The 22096-nt window shown below is 40.8% G+C and overlaps 1 protein-coding gene across 9 annotated transcripts in view; it reads left to right on the forward strand.

Annotated features, from left to right (window-relative positions):
- WDFY3 (WD repeat and FYVE domain containing 3) overlaps positions 1 to 22096 on the forward strand; it is a 284218-nt gene that overhangs the window by 86009 nt on the left and 176113 nt on the right. For all 9 annotated transcript variants that reach the window (XM_080682022.1, XM_080682020.1, XM_080682021.1 and 6 more), the window contains one exon: positions 12173 to 12383. In XM_080682022.1, coding sequence (XP_080538148.1) covers positions 12204 to 12383 — 180 coding nt within the window. In that variant the 5' untranslated portion in view covers positions 12173 to 12203. Of the gene's footprint in view, positions 1 to 12172; positions 12384 to 22096 lie in introns of those variants that run through there.

Below are 22096 nucleotides of genomic sequence, written 5' to 3' on the forward strand. Positions count from 1 at the left end.
TATTTACCACAAGTAAAGGTCAGGAATTATTACCTTTCTTTTAATTTTTTTTTACTGTTTCACTTCATTACTGCTGTGTATGTGCTCCATGTGAGTGATGTAGGTGCTTATGTAGGTGGGTTCCGACTTACGGCGAAAATCGCGTTACGTTGCGCCATAGGAACGGATCTCCGATGTAACCCGAGGACCTACTGTATATGTTGGTTACAGTAGAATAACAGTAATGATAGCTGTCACTTCCTGAGTACCTGTGCCAGATATTCCTCTAAGTTCCTTCCATGTAGTAACTCATTTGGTGAGTTACACCACAGCACTATGAGATAGGTGCTGGTGGTTACTGGCTTTTTACACATGAGGAATTTGATGTACAAGGGTGGTAACTGACCTATTCATGTTCTACAGCTGGTAAGTAGTGCAGCTAGGATTTGAAATCAGGCAGTTTGTTGCCAAGCCTATAAAACCACTTTGCATACTGTCTCTGAATAATGAACATTTCATGACAGAATGTAAACTAAAGTACCACAGTGGGATAAAAGATGGAACAGTAAGCTCTGCCTGGGGGATTAGGAAAGACTTTTCTGAGGTGACCTCAGAGCTTAGCTATGAGGAAAAGCGAAGGAGGGGGCACCCTTGCAGAAAGAACAGGACACTTCTTTGACTCACATGTTATTTAGATGTGTATTGTCTAGTTTCCAAATATTTGGGGCTTTTCTCTGTCATTTGTTACTGATTTCCTGTTTAATTCCTTTGTGCTCTGAGAGCATACCTTGTATGGTTTCAATTCTTTTGAGTTGTTAAGGTGTGTGTTTATGGCCCTTGATGTGATGATCTGTCTTGATGAATGCTCCATGTGAGATTGGAAAGAATATGCATTCTGTTGTTGGATGGAGTGTTCCAAAAATATCAACTATAGATTTAGTCAATTGACAGTAATGTTCAGTAAACTTTATCTGTATTGATTTCCTGCACACTTGATGTATCCATTATTGTACGAGGGCTGTTGAAATCTCCAGCTCTAACAAGGAACTTGTCTTTTTCTTCCCTCAGTTCTGTCACTTTTTCCTCACATAGTTGATACTCTTGTTAGGCTTATACACAGGAAGGATTTTTATGTCTTCTTGGAGAATTGACTCTCTGTCAGTATGTAATACCTTTCTTTATCCCTAATACTTTTCCCTGATTTGAAGACTGTGTGTCTAAAATTAATATAGGTACTCAGCTTTCTTTTGATTGAGTTAGCATGATATATCTTTCTTCATCTCTTTTATTTTAACCTATCTCATTACTTACATTTTTTATTCAAGATTATTACTTACTAGTAGCCCGGTGCACAAAATTTGTGCACACCTGGTGCACGAAATTCATGCACATTAATAGGGAATTAATTAGAGGAAATATTTTAATATTACTATTTGCCCTTTATAATAGAAGTGTCAGATGAAAGAAAATTAGTAAAATGTATATGAAAATCTTCCTCCTGTAAGAGTCTGGGGCGCGCCACGGGACCCAGAATCAAGTCCCTGCCCACTGCGCGTGCCTCGAAATCGCACGAGACCCAGACCCGGCTGGCCCCACCACCATTGGGCAAGATCCAGACCCATCAAACCCCACCGGGTGGGGGGTGCAGCCTCAGGTCTCCCTGCCCAGTGCTGGGAGGGGGGTGCAACCTCAGGCCCCCGTCAAACCCCACCGGGTGGGGGGTGCAGCCTCAGGTCTCCCTGCCCAGTGCTGGGAGGGGGGTGCAACCTCAGGCCCCCGTCAAGCCCCACCGGGTGGGGGGCGCAGCCTCAGGGCCCTGTCAAGCCCTGCCGGGTGGGGGGCACAGCCTCAGGTCCCCGGGAGGATCCTCAGGTCCCCCAGCCCGGCACCGTGGCAGAGGGCGCGGCCTGAGGTCCCCTGGCCCAGCGCCAGGGCAGGGGGCATGGCCTGAGGTCCCCCGTCAAGCCCCGCCGGGCAGTCGGGGGGGCAGCCTGAGGTCCCCCGGACTGGCACCGAGGTGGGGGTAGTGGCCTGAAGTCTCTAGGTCTGGTACCGGGGTGGGTGCATGACCTGAGGTCCCCCAGCCTGAGCAAGGGCGAGGTACGCCTCATCGGGCGGGGGCGCATTCTCAGGTCCCCTGCCCTGGTCCAGCGCCACGCAGCCTCAGGTCCCTGCTGATTGCTTGTTAAGGCTCATTAGGGGAACTTGGCCTCTGCTGTGGGTGCAGCTATCTTGTGTTATGGAAACCCCGCTTTCGTGTGGGTGCAGCCATCTTGTGTTACAGTGTGATGGTCAATTTGCATAGTCCATCTTTATTAGATAGGATATTTAAAGTAGCTTTCTTATAGACATAATGTATAGTTGGGACATATTTTTTAATCCACTGACATTCTCTGTCTTTTAATTGGTACATTTAGACCATTTGCATTTAAAGTGATTGTTGATGTAGTTGATTAATATCTGTCACATTTGTAACTTTGCTGTTTTTTACATGTCTTCCTACCCCTCATCTGCCTTCTCTGTTGTTGGTTTTTCAAATACGTTTTTATTGATTTTAGAGAGAGAGGAAGGGAGAGGGAGAGGAAAACATTGATCGGCTGCCTCCTGCACAACCCCCTACTGGGGATGGGCTCCGCAACCTGGACATGTGCCCTGGAGGGGAATCAAACCCCAGCAACCCTCCGATGCATGGATAGACACTTGATCAACTGAGCCACACTGGCCAAGGCTTGTGCCTTCTCTGGTTTTAACAGAGCATCCTAAATAAAAACATAATATGCAAATCGACTGAACAGCGGAACGACCAGTCGGCGGGGGACGGGGCCAGCGAGCAGGCGGTGCCAGGCCAGCCAAGGCACGTGCCAGCGGGCAGAGGGAGGGAACGGCGATGGGGGGGCATCAACCAGTGGTGGCAGAGGGGCAGTGGGGGGGCTGGCACCATCCCCTGATCAGCCCATCCTGTTTCCTCCTGCAGAGGGAGGCCAGGCGGCAGCGGCGGGGTGATGGGGGCGGTGCCATCCCCTGATCGGCCGGCTTGGTCACCTCCCGCAGAGGGAGGCCAGACTGCCATCAGTAGGACATCCCCTGAGGACTCCCAGACTGTGAAAAGGTGCAGGCCAGGCTGAGAGACTCCCCACCCCTGTGCATGAATTTTTGTGCACCAGTCCTTTAGTCCTATTAATAAAAGCCTAATATGCTAAGTGTCCAGTCCTCCGGTTGGCCATTCAACCAATCAAAGTGTAATATGCTAATGATATGCTAAGGCTGCTCAACCAGTCACTATGACATGCACTGACCACCAGGGGGCAGATGCTCAGACTGGTAGGTTAGCTAGCTGCTGGGGTCCAGCCAATCAGGACTGAGCGAGACGGGCCGGACACACCCTGGATCCCTCTCCTGGTCCCTCCCCGGCTGACCAACCTCCCACGTCCCTTCCCAGCCCTGATCGTGCACCGGTGGGGTCCCTCGTCCTGGCCTGCGCCCTCTTGCAATCCGGGACTCCTCGGGGGATGTCCGAGAGCTGGTTTCAGCCCGATCCTGCAGGCCAGGCCGAGGGACCCCACTGGTGCATGAATTTGTGCGCCAGGCCTCTACCCTATATAATAAAAGCCTAAGCGACCGTGACGGCGGAATGACCAGAACGACTGGTCGTTATGATGCACACTAGCCACCAGAGGGCAGATGCTCAGTGCAGGAGTTGCCTCCTGGTCGTCAGTGCGCTCCCACAGGGGGAGCGCCGTTCAGCCAGAAGCTGGGCTCACGGCTGACTCTGCGGCAGCAGGCCCAATGTGCCGGAATGAGCGCGAGCGGCACCCGGCACCAACTCAGGCTCCTCCCTGGCTGCCTGCCACTTGGCACACTGCTACATCCCCCGAAGTGTCCTGGACTGTGAGAGGGCGCAGGCCAGGCTGAGGGGACACCACCTCTTTCCCCCCCCCCCCCCCCCCCCCCCCGCTGCAGTGCACGAATTTCGTGCACCAGGCCTCTAGTTTAATATGATTGCCTTTTATCTCCTCTCTTTGCATATCAAGTAAACTTATTTTTAAAAAATATTTTAGTGTTTGCCCTAGAGCAGCCATGGGCAAACTACAGCCCGCGGGCCGGATCCGGCCCGTTCGGCTGTTCTATCCGGCCTGCGGAGCCGAAAGAGCTCCTTTACTTTGAATTTATATTAGTTCACACAAACACTCCATCCATGCTTTTGTTCCGGCCCTCTGGTCCAGTTTAAGAACCCATTGTGGCCCTTGAGTCAAAAAGTTTGCCCACCCCTGCCCTAGAGTGTCATCAAGCATGTCAAACTTGTGGCCCACGACGAATATTTTTGTGGCCCAGCCAATATAACAGTATGTGAGAAACGTTTTAATAAAAAATTTCATAACTTAATTTTTACAATATCCTGTTATGCATAATTATTAATAATGAACTACAACTGATGACTGATTACTATAATCGTGTTGCATTTATTTCCCTTACACTCAGGTGCACCATTTCTCTCCACTAATACTAGCAGGGAATATTTTAACAGCCAATTGCCACGTCATTAATCTTGTATTAACTTGTTTGGTGTGCACAACAGAAAATATTTTGCTTTTGGAGAACAAGAAAAATAGGTTTATTTGCATTACGCTTATTAATTTGTGCAGTTATTCAGTGTCTGGTAAGTTAATGTTCATAAAAAATACTAATTTTTATTAAAATGTTCTATTATTTTATGTTAACGATTACTCATTTATTTCAGCCCTTTGTATTCAGCATGTCTCTATCGAAATAAACCTGTTTCTATGAAAATTGAAGCTTTTGTTTTTTTCTGGCCCACATAAACTTAAACCTTGTTTATTTGGCCCATGTTAGCCTTTGAGTTTGACATGCTTGCTATACATATTTTACTACTCTGTCTGCTTTTAAATAACACTTTATCACTGAGGTATAGAGGGTGTCTTATAACAGACTCCCAATTTCTCCTCTTCATCCCTTATGACATTGCTGTCACTCATCTTACTAGTTTGTAAACTATAATCGCCCAATACATTATTACTATTATTACTTTAAAAACAGGGGGTTTTTTTAGATCAGTTAACAATAATGAAAGATTTTATTTTATCTTCATTTATTCCTTTGTTTGAGAGATTCTTTATTCCTTTTCTTTTAAAGGATAATTCCATTGGGTGTAGAATTCTAGGCTGGTAGGTTTTTCTTCCAACATTTAAAGTATTTTCCTTCATTCTCTTCTTGCATGCATGTTTGGATGAGAAATCCACTGTAATTTTTATCCTTGTTCTCTTATAGGTAAGGAACTTCCCCTTCCCCACTTCTCACACTCCAGCCTCTTTCATAATCATGACATCTATCTTTAATTTTCTGCAGTTTGATATGATATGTCTAGGTTACGTAATCTTGTAGATATTTACCTTGCTCGATATTCTCTACTCACTTAGCCTCCTGTACCTCTGGTTTGGTGTCTGTCATTAATTTTGCAAAGTACTAAGCCATTATTACTTCAAATATGCCTATCTTCCCTTCTCTCTTCTCCTTTTGGGAGTTTCTTTGATTTATTTTCAAACTAACTGATTCTTTCTTTGGCCATGTCCAATATACTGTTGAGCCCATCGGAACGTTCTTCATATTTGTTATAGTGCTTTCAGTACCTAGCATTTCCTTTCAGTTGTTTTTTAGAGCCCTCTTGGTGTGGTTGCAAATAAAGTGTGGGAGAGGGAAACAGTTTTTATACTCTTTTTATTGTATCTCAGTGTCTTAGTGGGCCTGTGACCCCCCACAGGTGTTTCTGCTGGGCTGTTGCCTTCCCCCTCCCAGAGGGTCTGGGTTGAGACAAATGCCCTTTCCCCAGGGGCGACAAGGTGAAGTATTTTACTCTGGAGAGTAAGTAGATCCTTGTTATGTAGAATGCTCTGGGAACATTTCCCAATGATTACTCTTCCCCTCCATCTGTCAGAGGCAGGAGGGGAGCTTTCTCAGATCCCCTCTGTGAGAATCTCTGGTGGGGTGCCTGGAGGTGCAAACGAAGGGAAGTTGAGGGGGGTACCCTAAGACTAGCCCCCAGGAGTTTCTCTCTCACGTGCTAGCCCACTGTCAACCTCGAGCAATCATCAGTGTTCCTGCCAGTTTGTGGTTCTGGAGACTTTTGTTCCATGTAAGCAGGTTTCAGCCGTGGCTCTCTGGATGCCATGTCCCTCTGGGTTTCGGCTTGGTTTCCCTGCAGTGTCAGTTCTTTGAGGGGTCGGGAAACATCCCAGATTTCCAGTTTGTTCAACTGTTTCTTGTTAGAGGACAAAAGTGATGACTTCTAAGCTCTTTACATTTTGTTGCTGAAACCCTGATTATTAAATTTTAACTTTTTTCTTGTAACTTTTAAGAACCATATCATTCCATAATACAGATGTACCTTGAGTTACCTATTCATCAATTAAAGGACTAGCCTATTTCTAACTTTTCATCATTATAAACAATTAAATAACATGCAATCTAGTAAACCACCTTTTACTGTATTGCTGTGGGATAGCTTCCTGGAAGACGTTTTAATTAGATAAAGAGTAGGTGTGTTAATACTATCATATTGCCCTAAAAAAGACTGTTGATTTCTGTTCTAATCAATAGTGTGTGCATTTCCGTTTTCCTATTAATACTATGGATTTTATAAATCCTATTAGTTTTTGCCTAACTGATGAGTAAACAGTTGTACTTAGTTTTAATTTGCATTTCTCTGATTATTACTGATTTTAAGGACCTTTTCATATGTGTTGTGTTGCATTTCATATATGTAGTATTTTTACTGGGAATAGACTGTTTCTATTTCATTCTTATTTTGCTCTCAGGTTGTTGATATTAAGAGGTTCATGAATAGCCTAGTTGTTAATACTTTGCTATAAGGATTGCTAATATTTTAAATTATTTGTTGCCTGTCTTTTTACTTTGTGATATTTTTAGCTATAAATCTGTCTTCTTTTTTCCTTTTAAATAGAATCAACCCTAAATTATATTTACTTTTATATTTGCTTCCAATGTTTTATTGTTTGTTTATATTTAGATCTTTAATACATTTGGAATTAATTTTTCTTCCATATGAAAAATATTAGCTTTTATTATGTAAATAATAATTTTAGAAAAACATAAATTGATGTTGTAACCAGTCTGTACATTTGTAGGATTTTCTCCCCAGTTTCCAGTAACCCAGAATTAGAAATGGAGAAATTATGTGGTTGGATTCATCCAGGCATGAATAATGGGTGGGAATGTGTATAGCCCAGGAGTGCAAGGGAAGTGAAGGCACAGTTGAGAATGTCATTGAAGAGATTAAACATTGTCTGATCTCTGCTGAAGAATGGGAGAATTGGGGGAAGTCAGTAAGTGATTCCAGCTAAGACCACAGATTTAGGGAGTGTGATAGTTATCTCAGCGTGCAATTTCAGAATGTGACAGTTTGTAATAGAGAAATTCCTAGTGGTAATCGGTCTAGCATATAGCTGTGAAGGTTGTAGCCCTGTTAATATGCATCCCACTCATGAGGTCAGTCTCTCCTGCACTGTGCTGTCCACTGAGGATACTGATAACTAAGTGACCACAGAGCTGACTGGCTTAAAGTAGAGGTTAGGGGAGATATGTAGAATGCAAAACATGTCAGTATTAGGCAGTCACAAATTATAGAACCATTGTGCTACAGAAACTCTTTTGTAGGTCTTTTATACAGAATTTGTATAAAGATAAACTTTTAGAGAATAATGGAGCTGTCAGGTCAACTTACACAAGTTTATTTTTATTCCATAACATAATTTAATTATACTATGTTAATCATATCAAATAACCTGCCATTCAACTGTTAGAGTAAATGTGCTTTGGGGCTCCCAAAACAGCAATGGGAGCCCTAGAAGGAGGGGTTTTAGAAAGGTGTCAGAAAGATGGCAACACTGGTTGCTCAATTGGAAATCATAGCTAAGGGAAGTGTTCTTAAAGGGAGGCACATTGCTTTTGACTCCGGAATATGCTTTTGTCTATGAAGAGAGAAGATAAAGCACACTGAAAAGATACTTTGAGAAACTCTTAAATTCAGGACCAGTATATGTATAGGATGAGTTCACACATGTGGTAAGAAGGGTGAGGGAATGTTGGGAATATAAATGAGATGGCTAATCTTGTAATATCTCAAAGATGAGGCTAAAATTGGATAATGACTTCTTGAAAGGCAAAAAATCATGCTTCAGCAGGTAGAAGTTTTAAGTTCTAACTCAGGGCTGTGTCTATAGTTCTTTTCCAGTGTATATGTTAGATTGCTGGGTTGTATGTCCAGATCTTCGGGAGCCTCTCTAAATTTTTGCCTTCATTCTTAAAAAGTTCAAGAAGTTTAGCCTTTACTCTTCATAGTATAAGAAAAATATAGAATTTTCCCCCAGAAAGCTTAAGGAAAAATAAAAAACCTGAGCAATTACTTATAGTTTTTTTGATGAAAGTATAAGATTTCCCTTAACCTTTTTTTTTTTATTATTGTGAAATTAAGGAGTTACTTAGAAAATTTTTTACCTATGCTACTCAAAGACTGCTAGTTAATTGACATACATTTTAAAAATTTAAGCTATTTACTTGTTTTATACCCTTCTATAGTTTAAGTAGTGGTAAACTATTTAAAGGATTTTGGGTGGGGATAGTTAGTGTCTGGGATTTTCAAGCATTAACACAAGAGATTAGAAAAGAAATACTGCCTGGGCTCATTGCTATTTTACCTCATTGCTATTTAAATAACCCCCTGTTGGCAGTGCAAATATTTTCTCTTGTGAAACAAAATAGAGTTCTTATACATAATAATCTTTATAAATATTTTGAAAACCCCTAAAACATTACCCCAAAATAATCATTCTATTTGTCCTCATTATTATATTTTGCATATCTCTTCTATATTGCTTTAGAAACCTCTTATTGGGCATTCAACTAAGAAATAAATTTTCCCTTAATTTTTTATCATTTTATAAGTCTCTAAAACATACTACTACCATAAGAGTATACGCCGTTTCCTTTCTCTTACTTGCTTAAATACTTACTAAAAATGTAAATGAAAAGAATTAAATGTTTTGTGATCAAGCTGAAGGAAGAAAAGAAATTTAAAAATTATTAAATGCAACTAATGTGCTTTGCACTTTATAGAAATGATGTTATTTTATGTATGCATTACACAAAGGTTTTGAAAAAAGATTTTACAGATGAGAGAAGCCCAAGATTCAAGGGTTGAGAGCCTTCCACCTGAATTTACTGATCTTATATGGGCATGTTTCTACTGCTTTGACTGAGAAGTCTTTTACTCCTGAAGAGTATTTAAAACATGATAGTTCTTGGTCTGAATATCCTATATAATAATCCTATATAATAAAAGTGTAATATCCAAATTGACCAAATGGCAGAATGACCGGTTGGTGGGGGACGGAGCCAGCGAGCAGGCAGCACCAGGCCAGCCAAGGCACTTGCCAGCAGGCAGAGGGAGGGGACAGCGATGCGGTGGGGGCGGGGGGGCAGTGACCAGCAGCAGCAGTGGGGCGATGGGGGGCGGGGCCGGCCGCTCACCAGCTGGTGCTGTCCCCTGATCAGCCAGCCTGGTCACCTCCTGCAGAGGGAGGCCAGACTTCGAGAGGGCACAAGCCGGGCTGAGGGGACCCCCCCCTCCCCCGGAGCACATGAATTTTCATGCACTGAGCCTCTAGTACTTTAAATATAAACATTGAAGTGCAGACAAAGCAATGATTCAGCAAGCTGGTGTGCTTAAGTGTTTCTTGGTAAATTAGGAGAAAGGGAGGAATCTTTTTTCTATTACTGAGATTATCTGAGTAATTGAGAAATACCTGTAAACCCTTTTAGCTAATTGATACCTATCCTTTTGTACCTGATAAATATTAAATAACGATGGTGCAATAGCTCGATTACATTTTGTCAATGTTTGTCAATATGTGATCATGTTTTTTGTTTTCTTTTTAATGGGATGAAAGCTGATTATTTTAGGGCATATTCTGAAAAAGCAAAAAGATTTCTTTCACATTCTAATTGTTACTTGGCACTAAATAATAAATATAATAGAGTCACAGTTTCTGAGAATTCTGTAATTTAAAGTTAGCACATAAACATGAGTAGATTGGGGAAGGGCACTTGACCAGAAGGTAAAGGTCTGGATTCTCATACAATTCCCTTTCAGTGTGAAATTTTGAGCAAGTTGTTCTTGTCTTTGGCCTCCCTTAAAGGTAGAATAATCCTATCTTCTGTACACTTGCTTAAGTTGGAATGAAGAAAAAAGGAGATGATGTGAAAGTGCTTTGAAGTTCTCTACATATAGAGTGATGCTTGACTTTTTTTTTTTTTTTTTTTTTTTTTTTTTTTTTAATGATACAGACTCCTTTGAAAGCTGGGGATCTCTTAGAAAACATTTTTAAAGAATCGGAGATCATGAATTCCCTAATCCCTAACCACAGACTCTTCTAGATTATGAACTCTGGCTATAGGCTAAGGAAAAAGAGCAGAGCTATGCATAATGTAAAATGTTAGCTAATTTACAAACGTGTAATTCACTTCAAATTTTGTTTTTGTTCTGGGGATTTTTAGGACTGCACCCTCCAGCACATAGTAGGCTATTTGAATATATTTTTTAAATCTTTTTATTTATATTTAAAGGACTTGCTTATTTTCCAAAAACAGCTTTGAACTGGACTAACTTGTTTGTCATTTTATAATTCAGAGCCGCCCCCTGGCCTTTGCCTTTATGTCTAAGCATTCTTCCCTGAGATTGGACCTCTTAGAGAGTGTATTAACTGCTTTTTGCACAGTGTTGGCTCAGCACAGACAAGCCATTAGCAGAACTCTAAGCAGAGTATGTCTTTTTACTCCTCACCTGTGATGAGTCACATCATGGCCTCCTTTTGCAGTCAGCTATAGTGCATAAGCCTATGCTTGTAGCCCAATACAGAGTCACTCAAAATTCTCAAGGACACATGTTTAAGATACTAATTCTTCTTATAGTTTTAAAAAATCAGAAGTCAGATGTTTAGTAAAAAAAGCTCTAGCCTTGTAGCAGTCTTTCATTTTTTAAAGAAATGACATACTGGCTTATGTGGTTATGTAGCAAGATTTAAAATGAATCTTCAGGTTATTCCTGCTTTTCCACAGATGAAAAAGCAAATTGCTTTTCTTCCAGATTCTGTGTATCCAGAATGTCTTCCCAGCTTTCCTGAATCCTTTTGTGAGATATCCTGTTTTTGTGTCTGAAATTAGCTAAATGCTGGCATAGTGAGTGGTGGTTGAAAAGGGCTGATGGTGCTTTCTGAAAGCTTAGTGTTATTGATTCTGGTATATATTCTAACCAAGTGGTCGGTTTATTTATTTCTTAACTGCAGCTCTAGCCAGGGATACATTTTATATTATGATGCAGTACACACAAAAACCCCCTTACCTAAAAAATAGTTATTAATTATTATTTCATTAAATAATAATTACCCTTACTATATGTACTCTAATATCTTTTATTTCATTTTTAAAATACTCATCATGACCTACTAAATGAATTAACATATCCTACCAAAGGGATTTAAGCCACAGTTTGAAAAAGTGGTCTTCAGTTACATAATTTTCAGTCATGTGATTTGTAGAATATATTGGGATATCATTTTAGTTAAGTTTTATGTATTTTCAGACTATAACATAAAGTAATCTCTTTAGCAGGTACCTAAGTATAATCCTTTTCTAGAAAAAATATATAAATTAAAAATAGAAAAACTATGTTTTGTTTTTTTGTGTGGATGGAGTTCTTTGTTTGGATGCTTTGAGGTAAGGGTGAACTTTCTGTTCTTTCATTTTTTTACATGTATTTAGCTACTCAGCAACATATTAATAGTAAGATTTGTGATCCCTTTTTTTGTAGAACTTGATATGACTAACTGGAAACATTTGCCCAGTTAATGTTTTACATTTAATGGTTTACATTTTATACAAATTGTGTCAAAGCTAGTAGGATAGTTGTGCCATAATTATAATTTGTCATTTAGAAAGATGTATGTGAATTATCTTTGCCTTTCTACTTTTTCTTTTTAAAGAAGTAGAAACAGTATTTTAGTCGGAATTTTCTACTTTTCAGACTTGTTATAAGCTCCGCAGGAATGCTTGACCTGATCAGACAGTGGCATTTTGACTGTTTCTGGTGAACATCTTTCTGCAGGATTACAAGTGTTCATCACCAGGCCGCCAAGATGAACATGGTGAAGAGGATCATGGGGCGCCCAAGGCAGGAGGAGTGCAGCCCGCAGGACAACGCCTTGGGACTGATGCACCTCCGCCGGCTCTTCACTGAGTTGTGCCATCCTCCTCGGCACATGACTCAGAAGGAACAAGAGGAGAAGCTGTACATGATGCTGCCAGTGTTTAACAGGGTGAGTCCAGGTTGCCAAGCACATGCCTTCCAGGACTGGGTGGCACCACCAGAATCTTAAGGTCATAATAAGTCACAGGTAGGAAAAGTGATTGAATGAGTTAATCTTTAAGAAGCTTGATGTTTTCATTTCTTCCTATCAATTTGCTATAAAGTAGTATGACTTGATATGAGACCTGGTCAGAATGAACTCTACTTAGTTCTTACAGATAAAAGGAAAACTGAGCATTTTGTAAAAGGTTCCTCTAATGGTTGAGTTTGGGAGGAGGGATAGATTGTAAATTACATTTGTTATTTCCATTATTTTTGAAGTGACGATTTTATCGCACCAAGTGGTGCAATTGCCCAAATGCTCTGTACACTTTTAAGGAATCATTTCAGTTTTCTTTCTTGTTTGGCAGGTTTTCTATCAGAGATTGAAAGAAGATAGTTACAGGCCCTAGAGAGTCTAAATAGAGTTAGTGTTTTATTGTATTTTATCAAGTTGATACATGTAGCAATCTTGGTGGGGATTTTAAAAATCATTTTTAAGTTTTTATCAAAGGTGTACAAGTACATAGGTTAAAAAGTCAAGTAGTTCCGCAGGCTAAGAGGTGCCCCACTGCTCTCCACTGCTAATTGCTGCTGCCACTTTTAGCTCTCTCAGCTTTTAAATAACATACTTTTACTGCTGGTTTCTTGATTATGCAGTCTTAATTGACTTCCTACTGAGGATTATGAAAATTAGCTTTTTTAAATTCCCCATTCTTCCAAACTATAACAAGCATACATATATATACTCACTAGTATATGCTGTCCTCGTCCTTGTCCTTTTCATGTAGTATACATTTATTTAAACAGTATTTGTGCTTATACTGACTGACTGTGGTGTGAATAGTGTTCACAGATGGACCTTATAGTATACCACCATTATTCCCACTCTTGTAGAACTTATTTTCCCCAGATTTCATACTGTAACTGTCTCCATTTCTGTCCTTTCTGCATGTCTCTGTTTCCCTCCCTTCTCATTTCTCTCTCTCCCCCAATTCCCTTTCTTTTTATCTCCCCCCAGGTCTTCTTTCCCCTCTGTCTCCCTATATTTCCCTCCCTTGCCCTAAACTAACTCTTTTAGATTAACCTTATTTTATATTTTTAATTTCCTTGAATACTTTCTTTTATTCTCTTAAAATTGTGCAGTATCTTCTCCCATTCCTCTGAAAACACTAAAATTTTTTCAAAATTTCTTGAACTTCTTACATTGTTATTTTTCTCCAAATTACTTTTTTCTTTGTATTGTCTTTCATATTAGAGTAGGCTTCAGCTGTGGTGTGATAGTTGTCTAAACATTGGTACCTATTTATGTTAAACTAGAGGCCTGGTTCATGAATTCGTGCATGGTTAGGGTCCAGCTGGCCTGCCCCGATGGGGGCTGATTGGGCCGGGCCTGTGGCGGGGAGGGGACGTTGGAGGTTGTTCAGCTGGCCCTGCCCCTGATTGGGGTGGGTGGCGGGGCGATCAGGGGCAGGCCGACCTGGGGGAGGGGTCGCGTGATGTTGGGGGGCGCTGAACAGGGCCCTGATTGGGCCGGTTGGCTGCCGCAGTGCATGTCATAGCGACTGGTCATTCCGTCATTCCAGTCACTTGGCTTTTGTACATATAGATGTATAAATAAACATTGTGCCATACATTGTACTATGCACTGGAGTTTCTGAGATAAAACAGTCTAATCTTGTGAAGCTCAAGTATAATGAGGAAGCTAAGCATAGAATTCTGTGGGAGAAGAGATCAGCACAGAAACAGAGAACACAGCAACAAAGAAAGGTGGTGTTAGAGATGCAGGAGGGTTAATGTGGCACCCTGGAAAGAGAGTTATCTGAAAGTCTGATGGGATCAGGGAAGGGAAGTCTCCCTCAAGAATGTGATGTGATTCTTGAGTTTTAAAAAGATAAGCATTAGTCAGATTAGAATTAACAGTAATAATTTAACCAAGAATGTATTTCAAGTAAGAAGTTAAAGGATGAGTCAAGGTAAAAGGCAACAAACATTCTAATATGTACCAGTGTCTATAAACAGTCCAAGGAGTTGATTTTTAAAAAATGTATTGTGGTTATTTTCCCTTCCCTTTTCCCCCCTCCAGCCCCCACCCCACCCTAGGCCTTCCCCACACTATTGTCTGTGTCCATGGGTTATGCATATATGCATATATATTCGTTGGTTAATCTCTTCCCTTCCATCCCTCCCCCCTCACCTCTGAGATCTGTCAGTGGGTTCCATGCTTCCATACTTCTGGACCTATTTTGTTTGTCAGTTTATTTTGTTCTTTAGATTCTATACATAAGTGAGATCATATGCTATTTGTCTTTCTCTGATTGGCTTATTTTGCTTAGCAAAGTATATACTTACGGATTCTTTTTGTACTGCCATTGACCTGTACCTCTTCTGTATCCTTTTTGGGCGACCCTTCTTTCACTAAACATTCATATTATCCATGTGTAAATTTTCAAGAGAGAGAAAATGATTGAGGTAGGAGAGCATGGAGTCAGATAGGTGGCTGAGCCTACAGCTAGAAAAAGAGCTCATCCTGTGGGAAAGCATATGTATTTTGTTGGGTGTGAATAATGGGAAGTTGAATACGATCTTGTTTAATGACCTCAATTTCCTGTAGTTATTAACAGAATGTGTGGTCTGTTCAGAGTCTTGAGGAAGTAGGTTAACTAAGGGACTTAAGGAAATTGTGATGGTTTGGAATATTAATGAAAGGGAATGAGAGAGACAATGGGAAAGGAACATAAAAGAGTATTGGGGGCCCAGTGAAAGTTGGAGATAATAAGTTTGTACCAGATCTTATCCATGCTGGTGTGTGATTTTTCTCTTTCCAGGCGTTCAGCAGCCTGTGGAAGTTAGAGAAGGCAGATAGATACACTATTTATTGGGGTTGAGGTTTTGCTGGGGTGGTAAGTAAAAGGAAGGAACATAGTAAGAGAGAGACTAGTTCACATGTCACCTATGGGATTAGGTAGGATAGGACTAGAGGATAGAAACACTAATATATTTATCAGAGAATGTTCATTTTTTAATCTATGAAATAAGAGGTAAGAATGATGATGGAGGAGATGGTGAGAAGGAACGTGAGGAGAGGTGAGGAAACATTTAAAATAGTTGTTTTGAAAATGGGAGAGAGAACTGATTGTGGACAAACCATTTTTTTCAAGTCCTGTTGGGGTAACCAGTCATTAATTTTGGTTGGAACCAGTTCTGGAAAGTTGGTTTGTTTGTTTGTTTAGTTTGGTTTAGTTTATGTACTGTTGGCTGCTGAGTAGTTAGTTGAGAATAGTTAGGCCAATTCAAGTTTCATCTATTAGCATAAATTGATAGGTAATGTCCTACATATGTATCCAATGAGTTTCATTAGTTAGGTTTCTACAGTCAAGTCAAGTGAGTATTAGGAGAGAATAATTGTACAGGTATGTCTTCTTTTGAAGAGTAGATTTTAGATGCTTTGGTGATTGTCCTCTGTTAGACTGTTTGACTTAGTTCTCTTGCATTCTAAATTGTCTTAAGTCTCATTAACTTTAAATTCTTTTAAATCAAAAGTTTTTAATTGGCTGATTAAAAGCACATATATGCCTTGCCTTACATCTCTTATGTGATTTAAATACCATAAAGACTCACTTTTCTCTTAACTAATGAAAAGATAGTAAGTTATTTTAATTGTGACCAATTAATAAATATATATAAACTATTCATTGGATATTCATCATTAACCTAAAAAAAAAAAAGTGTCTTTAAATAAGCCATCACATCCACTACATTTTGCAATATATAGCCATATTTATGCAATGTTTGACCATTTAGACATTAGCATTCTCTATTAGTAAGAAATAGCTTTGATAAATGAATGGTTCATTGTGGCTATAGAGCCATGATTGCTAAAAAGGAATTGTACTATTCACTTTTGAGACTTTGCTTGATTTATGCTAATTTTAAAATAAACTATCTTACTGTTAAGACATGGGCATCTATCTCCAGAATTATTTTTAAAGTGTTCTCAGTAGTGTTATTTCAGTGTGTGGTTTTTGCCTTTATGAGACACAGGTTGAGAAATGACATGTGTTGAGTCCTTTTTCTGGGCCAGTTTCATGCTGGGTTCTTCATCTGCCTCCTACGATCTCCATCACAGTCCTGCAAGGAGACTGCTGTCCTCCCTCTCACTGATTCTCTCCCACTGAAAGGTCATCGTGCAGTCTGAAAATAGCTGAATAATATTTATCCAGCATTCTTAAAAATAATTAACTTTTAAGCCCACAAACAGAAGCTTATAGAAAAAATACTTGGTTTAAATTTATTTTTTAAAAAATAGTATTTTGGTCATCTAAAAATTAACTGCATTGTTAAATACCTTGGTAGATGTTATACTTTATTGTGTATTTTAAAATATAACCTTTGCTAATTAGATGTTCTTTTAGCAACTCCCTAGTTTTTGAATTTACTTCTCATTTATATTTGAGAAGTATCTAAGTTGAAAACAGTGTCTTTTTTTTAATCGCTCACAAGTGACCTTTACTTTTTTGTTGTTGTTGTTAATCCTCACCCAAGGATATTTTTGCCATTGATTTTCAGAGAGAGTGGAAGGGAGGGGTAGAGACACAGAGAGAGAAATTTCAATGTGAGAGAGACACATCGATTGGTTGCCTCCTGCAAGCGTCCTGACCAGGGCTGGTGATGGAGCCTGCATCCAAAGTACATGCCCTTGACTGGAATCAAACCCAGTTCCTTCAGTCTGACACTCTATCCACTGAGCCAAACTGGCTAGGGCATGACCTTTATTTTTTAAATTGTTAGCTTTAGAGGAAGGATAATCAAGTTTAGAACCAAATGAGAGACAGATTAGGAGTCAGAAAGGGAACTATTTACATATATACAGCTTTCCTACTTATTACATAACTAGAGGCCTGGTGCACGACATTTGTGCACTGGGTGGGGGTCCCTCAGCCCAGCCTGCACCCTCCTAAACGCTGCTGCGGAGGTGGGAGAGGCTCCCGCCACCACTGCTGAGCTCACCAGCCATCAGTCTGGCTTCTGGCACTGACCACCAGGGGACATCTCCTGCATTGAGCATCGGCTCCCTGGTGGTTGGTCAGTGAGTGTCATAGCGACCGGTTGTTCCACCATTCAGTTGATTTGCATATTAGCCTTTTATTATATAGGACTAGAGGCCTGGTGCACGAAATTCATGCACGGGGGGGGGGGTTTCCCTCAGCCCAGCCTGCACCCTCTCCCATCTGGGATCCCTCTCACAATCCAGGACTGCTGGCTCCCAACTGCTCGCCTGCCTGCCTTCCTGATTGCCCCTAACCGCTTCTGCCTGTCAACCTGATCACCCCCTTAACCACTCCCCTGCCAGCCTGATTGATGCCTAACTGCTCCCCTGCCAGCCTGTTTGCCCCTAACTGCCTTCCCCTGCAGGCCTGGTCACCCCTAACTGCCCTTCCCTGCAGGCCTGGTCCCCCCCAACTGCTCTCCCCTGTAGGCCTGGGTCCTCCCCAACTGCCCTCCTCTGCAGGCCTGGTCCCCCCCAACTGCTCTCCCCTGCAGGCCTGGGTCCCCCCCAACTGCCTTTCCCTGCAGACCTGGTCGCCCCCAACTTCCCTCCTCTGCCGGCTTGGTCACCCCTAACTACCCTCCCCTGCTGGCCTGATCGCCCACAACTGCCCTCCCTTGCAGGCCTGGTCCCTCCCAACTGCCCTCCCTTGCTGGCCATCTTGTGGTGGCCATCTTGTGTCCACATGGGGGCAGGATCTTTAACCACATGGGGGCAGCCATCTTGTGTGTTGGAGTGATGGTCAATCTGCTCTTTTATTAGATAGGATAGAGGCCTGGTGCACAGGTGGGGGCAGCTGGTTTGCCCTGAAGGGTGTCCCAGATCAGGGTGAGGGTTCCCTTGGGGCGTGGGGCGGCCTGGGTGAGGGGCCTGTGGTGGTTTGCAGGCCAGCCATGCCCCCAGGCGACCCAAGCAGAGGCCCTGGTATCTGGGGTTTATGTATCTTCTACAATTGAAACTTCGTAGCCTGTAGTGGAGACAAGCCTTCTGCTTGCTCCAAGGCAAGGCCACAGCCATTTCTGTTGGAATTTATGTATCTTCTATCATTGAAACTTTGTAGCCTTAAGCAGAGGCCTGGGCCGGCCAGGGCTGTAGAAGCTTGGCTTCCTCCATCGCCGCGGGCAACCCGAGCCTCCTGCTCTTTCCAGCTCTGTGGCTGCCGCCATTTCTGTTTGGATTTATGTATCTTCTATCACTGAAACTTTGTAGCCTTGAGTGGAGGCCTAGGCCGGCAAGGGCAGGCGGAAAGCTTGTCTTCCTCCATTGCTGGGGAAACCCATGCCTCCCTCCTGCTCTCTGTGGCCGTAGCCATCTTGGTTGGGTTTATTTGCATATTCACTCCTCATTGGCTTGTGGGCGTGGCTTGTGGGTGTGGTGGAGTGATGGTTAATTTGCATATTACTCTTTTACAAGATAGGATACCAATACAGTTGACAACAGAGAATAGGTCTGTCCAACAAAGGATTAAATTTACCCCTGAAATAGTTATTTTTACCTACCCAGTTGCTAGAAGAAGTGGACAGTGGCAGGCCACACTCAGAGCAGAGGAGAAGTGCATGTTCTCATGAGGCAGGCATATCCCAGAAGGAGAGGAAGGCACTGAGGGAAGCATTCTCAGTTTTTATCCCCTAAGTTGGTGTCCTTCTGAGAAACAAGAAGAGTGTAACATAAATGTTTCCCTAAGTATTTATATTAATTGATAAGAAATCTTAGCTCATTTACGAGATAAAATAACACAATTACATCTTCATTGTAAATTTTTAAAATCTGTTTATATTGCAATTATTTATTGGTCATACTGTGTAACTTAATTTTAGATATGACATATATTGTATTTAGGGGACAAAAGACACCATTTTAGAAAACGGCCAGAATTCCCACCTCCTTTTACTAGTTATATCTAATAAATTTTTACTTAAAAGCTTCATTCTACAGCAACTACATATTGAGCTTCTACTTTATGCATGCCATTAGATAACACCATTAAATTTGTTCTCCCCGCCCTGACCGGTTTGGCTCAGTGGATGGAGCGTCAGCCTGCGGACTCAAGGGTCCCGGGTTCGATTCCGGTCAAGGGCATGTGCTTTGGTTGCGGGCACATCCCCAGTGGGGGGTGTGCAAAAGGCGGCTGGTTGATGTTTCTCTCTCATCGATGTTTCTAACTCTCCCTCTCCCTTCCTCTCTGTAAAAAAATCAATAAAAAAATATATTTAAAAAAAAAATTGTTCTCCCCGAGTATGCCAGAAATGTTTAGTTGAGATATCAGGAAATTTTCTGAAATTTATGTAGATGGATATTAAAAATTATCTTTCTAAAAATAAGTCAAACCATGCTATTCTCCCCATAAGGCGGACATTGCAAAGTGACAGTGATAGGGTTCACGTGAAGTTTAATTGAGACAATATGGTACTGAGTGATTAAGAACATGGCTTAGAATCAGACAGACTAGTTTTAAATCTGGCTCCACCACCACCTGGCTTAACTTTTTTAACTTCTCCAACCCTTACTTTTTCTTATCTGTGAAATGGAGATCCTGTATAAGATTTTCTGAGATTGAAATGACATTACATGTCAAGTATTTGAATACTGCTAGGCACATGGTAAATGATCATTTAATGGTAATAATAATTCTAATAATTATTATTATTCAATTCTCACCTGAGGATACTAGTATTTTTTTCCTTTGATTTTCTTTTTTTAGAGAGAGTGGAAAGGAGGGAGGGAAGAGGAACGAGAGAGAAAGAGAAAGAGAAACATCAATATGAAAGAGACACATGAATTGGTTGCCTTCCACATGCTCCCCAACTAGTGCCGGGGATTGAACCTGAAACCCCTCAGGTGCATGGGCCCTCAGGATACTCTCACCACTGAGTAACACCGGCCAGGGCATATGATAATTATTTTTATTGCATTTGCTAGAAGGCATTTTTGTTCCTTACTGCTGTTTTTATTTTCATCTGAGTTGTGAACATCACATATCTCTTTGGAATCATCCTTTCTGAGTTGAATACATTACCCAGCAATCTCTTGCTCAACTCTCTCCCTTGACAGATGAAGGAACCACAAAAATTTGACCAGTAGTCACTGAGGCCAAGGAGAATTCAAGCCTCCTGACTACCAGCTCCATGCTCCATCCTTTGTGACACACGTTTAAGTACATGATTGAAGCACTGTATATATTTTTTAAATGCCACTATTTGTGGAAGGGTGCATACATACCTAATATTTTTAGATTTAATTATTGAAATCAATCACAAAAATTCTCTTTCCTTTGCTAACTTATATATTTAGTATTATCTAAAATGTCAGATTTATATTTTAGTCCCTGTACCTGTCCAGCCTTATCTTGTACCATTTCCCCTCTCATTCAAAACATTCCCGACTCACCAGCCTTTTGACGCCACATCCACCCTAATTTCATGTCCACTCTGAGGTCTCAGCACAACTCTTATCACTACCCAGAGCTCTCTCTTCATGGCCCTTTGAATTGTGACTCTTTGTCTATATTCAGTGTCATCCTTCACATCAGTGTCACTTAGAGAAGCCTTTTCTGATAACTTCTCCCCACTCCAGGCAGTCCCCTTTCAGTTACCTGTCTACTTCCTTTATAATGCACCACTATCTAACATAATTTTCATTTTTAAATTAACTTGTTTAATGTTTGTCTCCTGTACTAAAATGTGAACCCCATGAGCACAAGAATCGTATTTGTTTTATTTACCTTGGTATTCACAACTCTTTATTTACCTTTGTATTCATGACTCTAAATATTGCCTGACATATGTAGGAGATGGATAAATATTTATGACTGAATAAATGACAGAATGTATCAGTCAGTAGTGTTAGATCACTAGACTAACAGTCGTTTATGTCATTTTAGATTAGCAAATAGGACTTAGTTTTTTTAACAGCGTATTATTCACTCAGCATGAAGACTGCTTGGATAAACCATATCTTTATATCTTTTAAGACATGATCTATTTATTTTATGAAGTTGTCTTAATAATCCTTAGGAACAAAATAGATCTTAATTCTTAGGAGCAAAATAAACAAATATATTCTTGGTAATGGAAATGTTTACCTACTTTATATAGAAATCAGTTTGACAAAAGGCCAAATAATTGCCTGAGCAAAATGTACAATTGTTTTATAAATACCTTTATTAAACAGTTACATACTCATCTCTAAATTGAAGTAAAAATGGCTATTCAAGCATGTGTCATTGTTTTAGCTTCTCAATTTCTAATGGACCTGCAGTTTGTGTGTTAAAGAATGTGGGTCTTATTTAACAGATAGCACACAGGTTAACTGTAAACATACAACATTTATTAAAATCTTAAAAGAAAAACAACTTACTGAGATTTTTTTTTTTTTATAGCAAAGGTGGAAATTTATTGAAGAACAAGTACAGACTCCCACATGGGGAGAGGGAAAGAGTCCCACAGAACTGACTCCCATGTAGGGAGGGGGAAGAGTCCCCCTGGGATCTTGATAAAGGCTATTATTTGTTCTTTGAGATAATTTACAATTACTCCTGTGTCAAGTTAGTGAACAGACTTATAAACCTGGACAAAAGTATAGCCTGTAGAATTGAATTACTGTGTTTTTGATTTGTGGTTTGGTGTCATTTTTTT

This window comes from Plecotus auritus, assembly GCF_963455305.1.
Source record: "Plecotus auritus genome assembly, chromosome: 1".
Lineage (NCBI taxonomy): Eukaryota > Metazoa > Chordata > Mammalia > Chiroptera > Vespertilionidae > Plecotus > Plecotus auritus.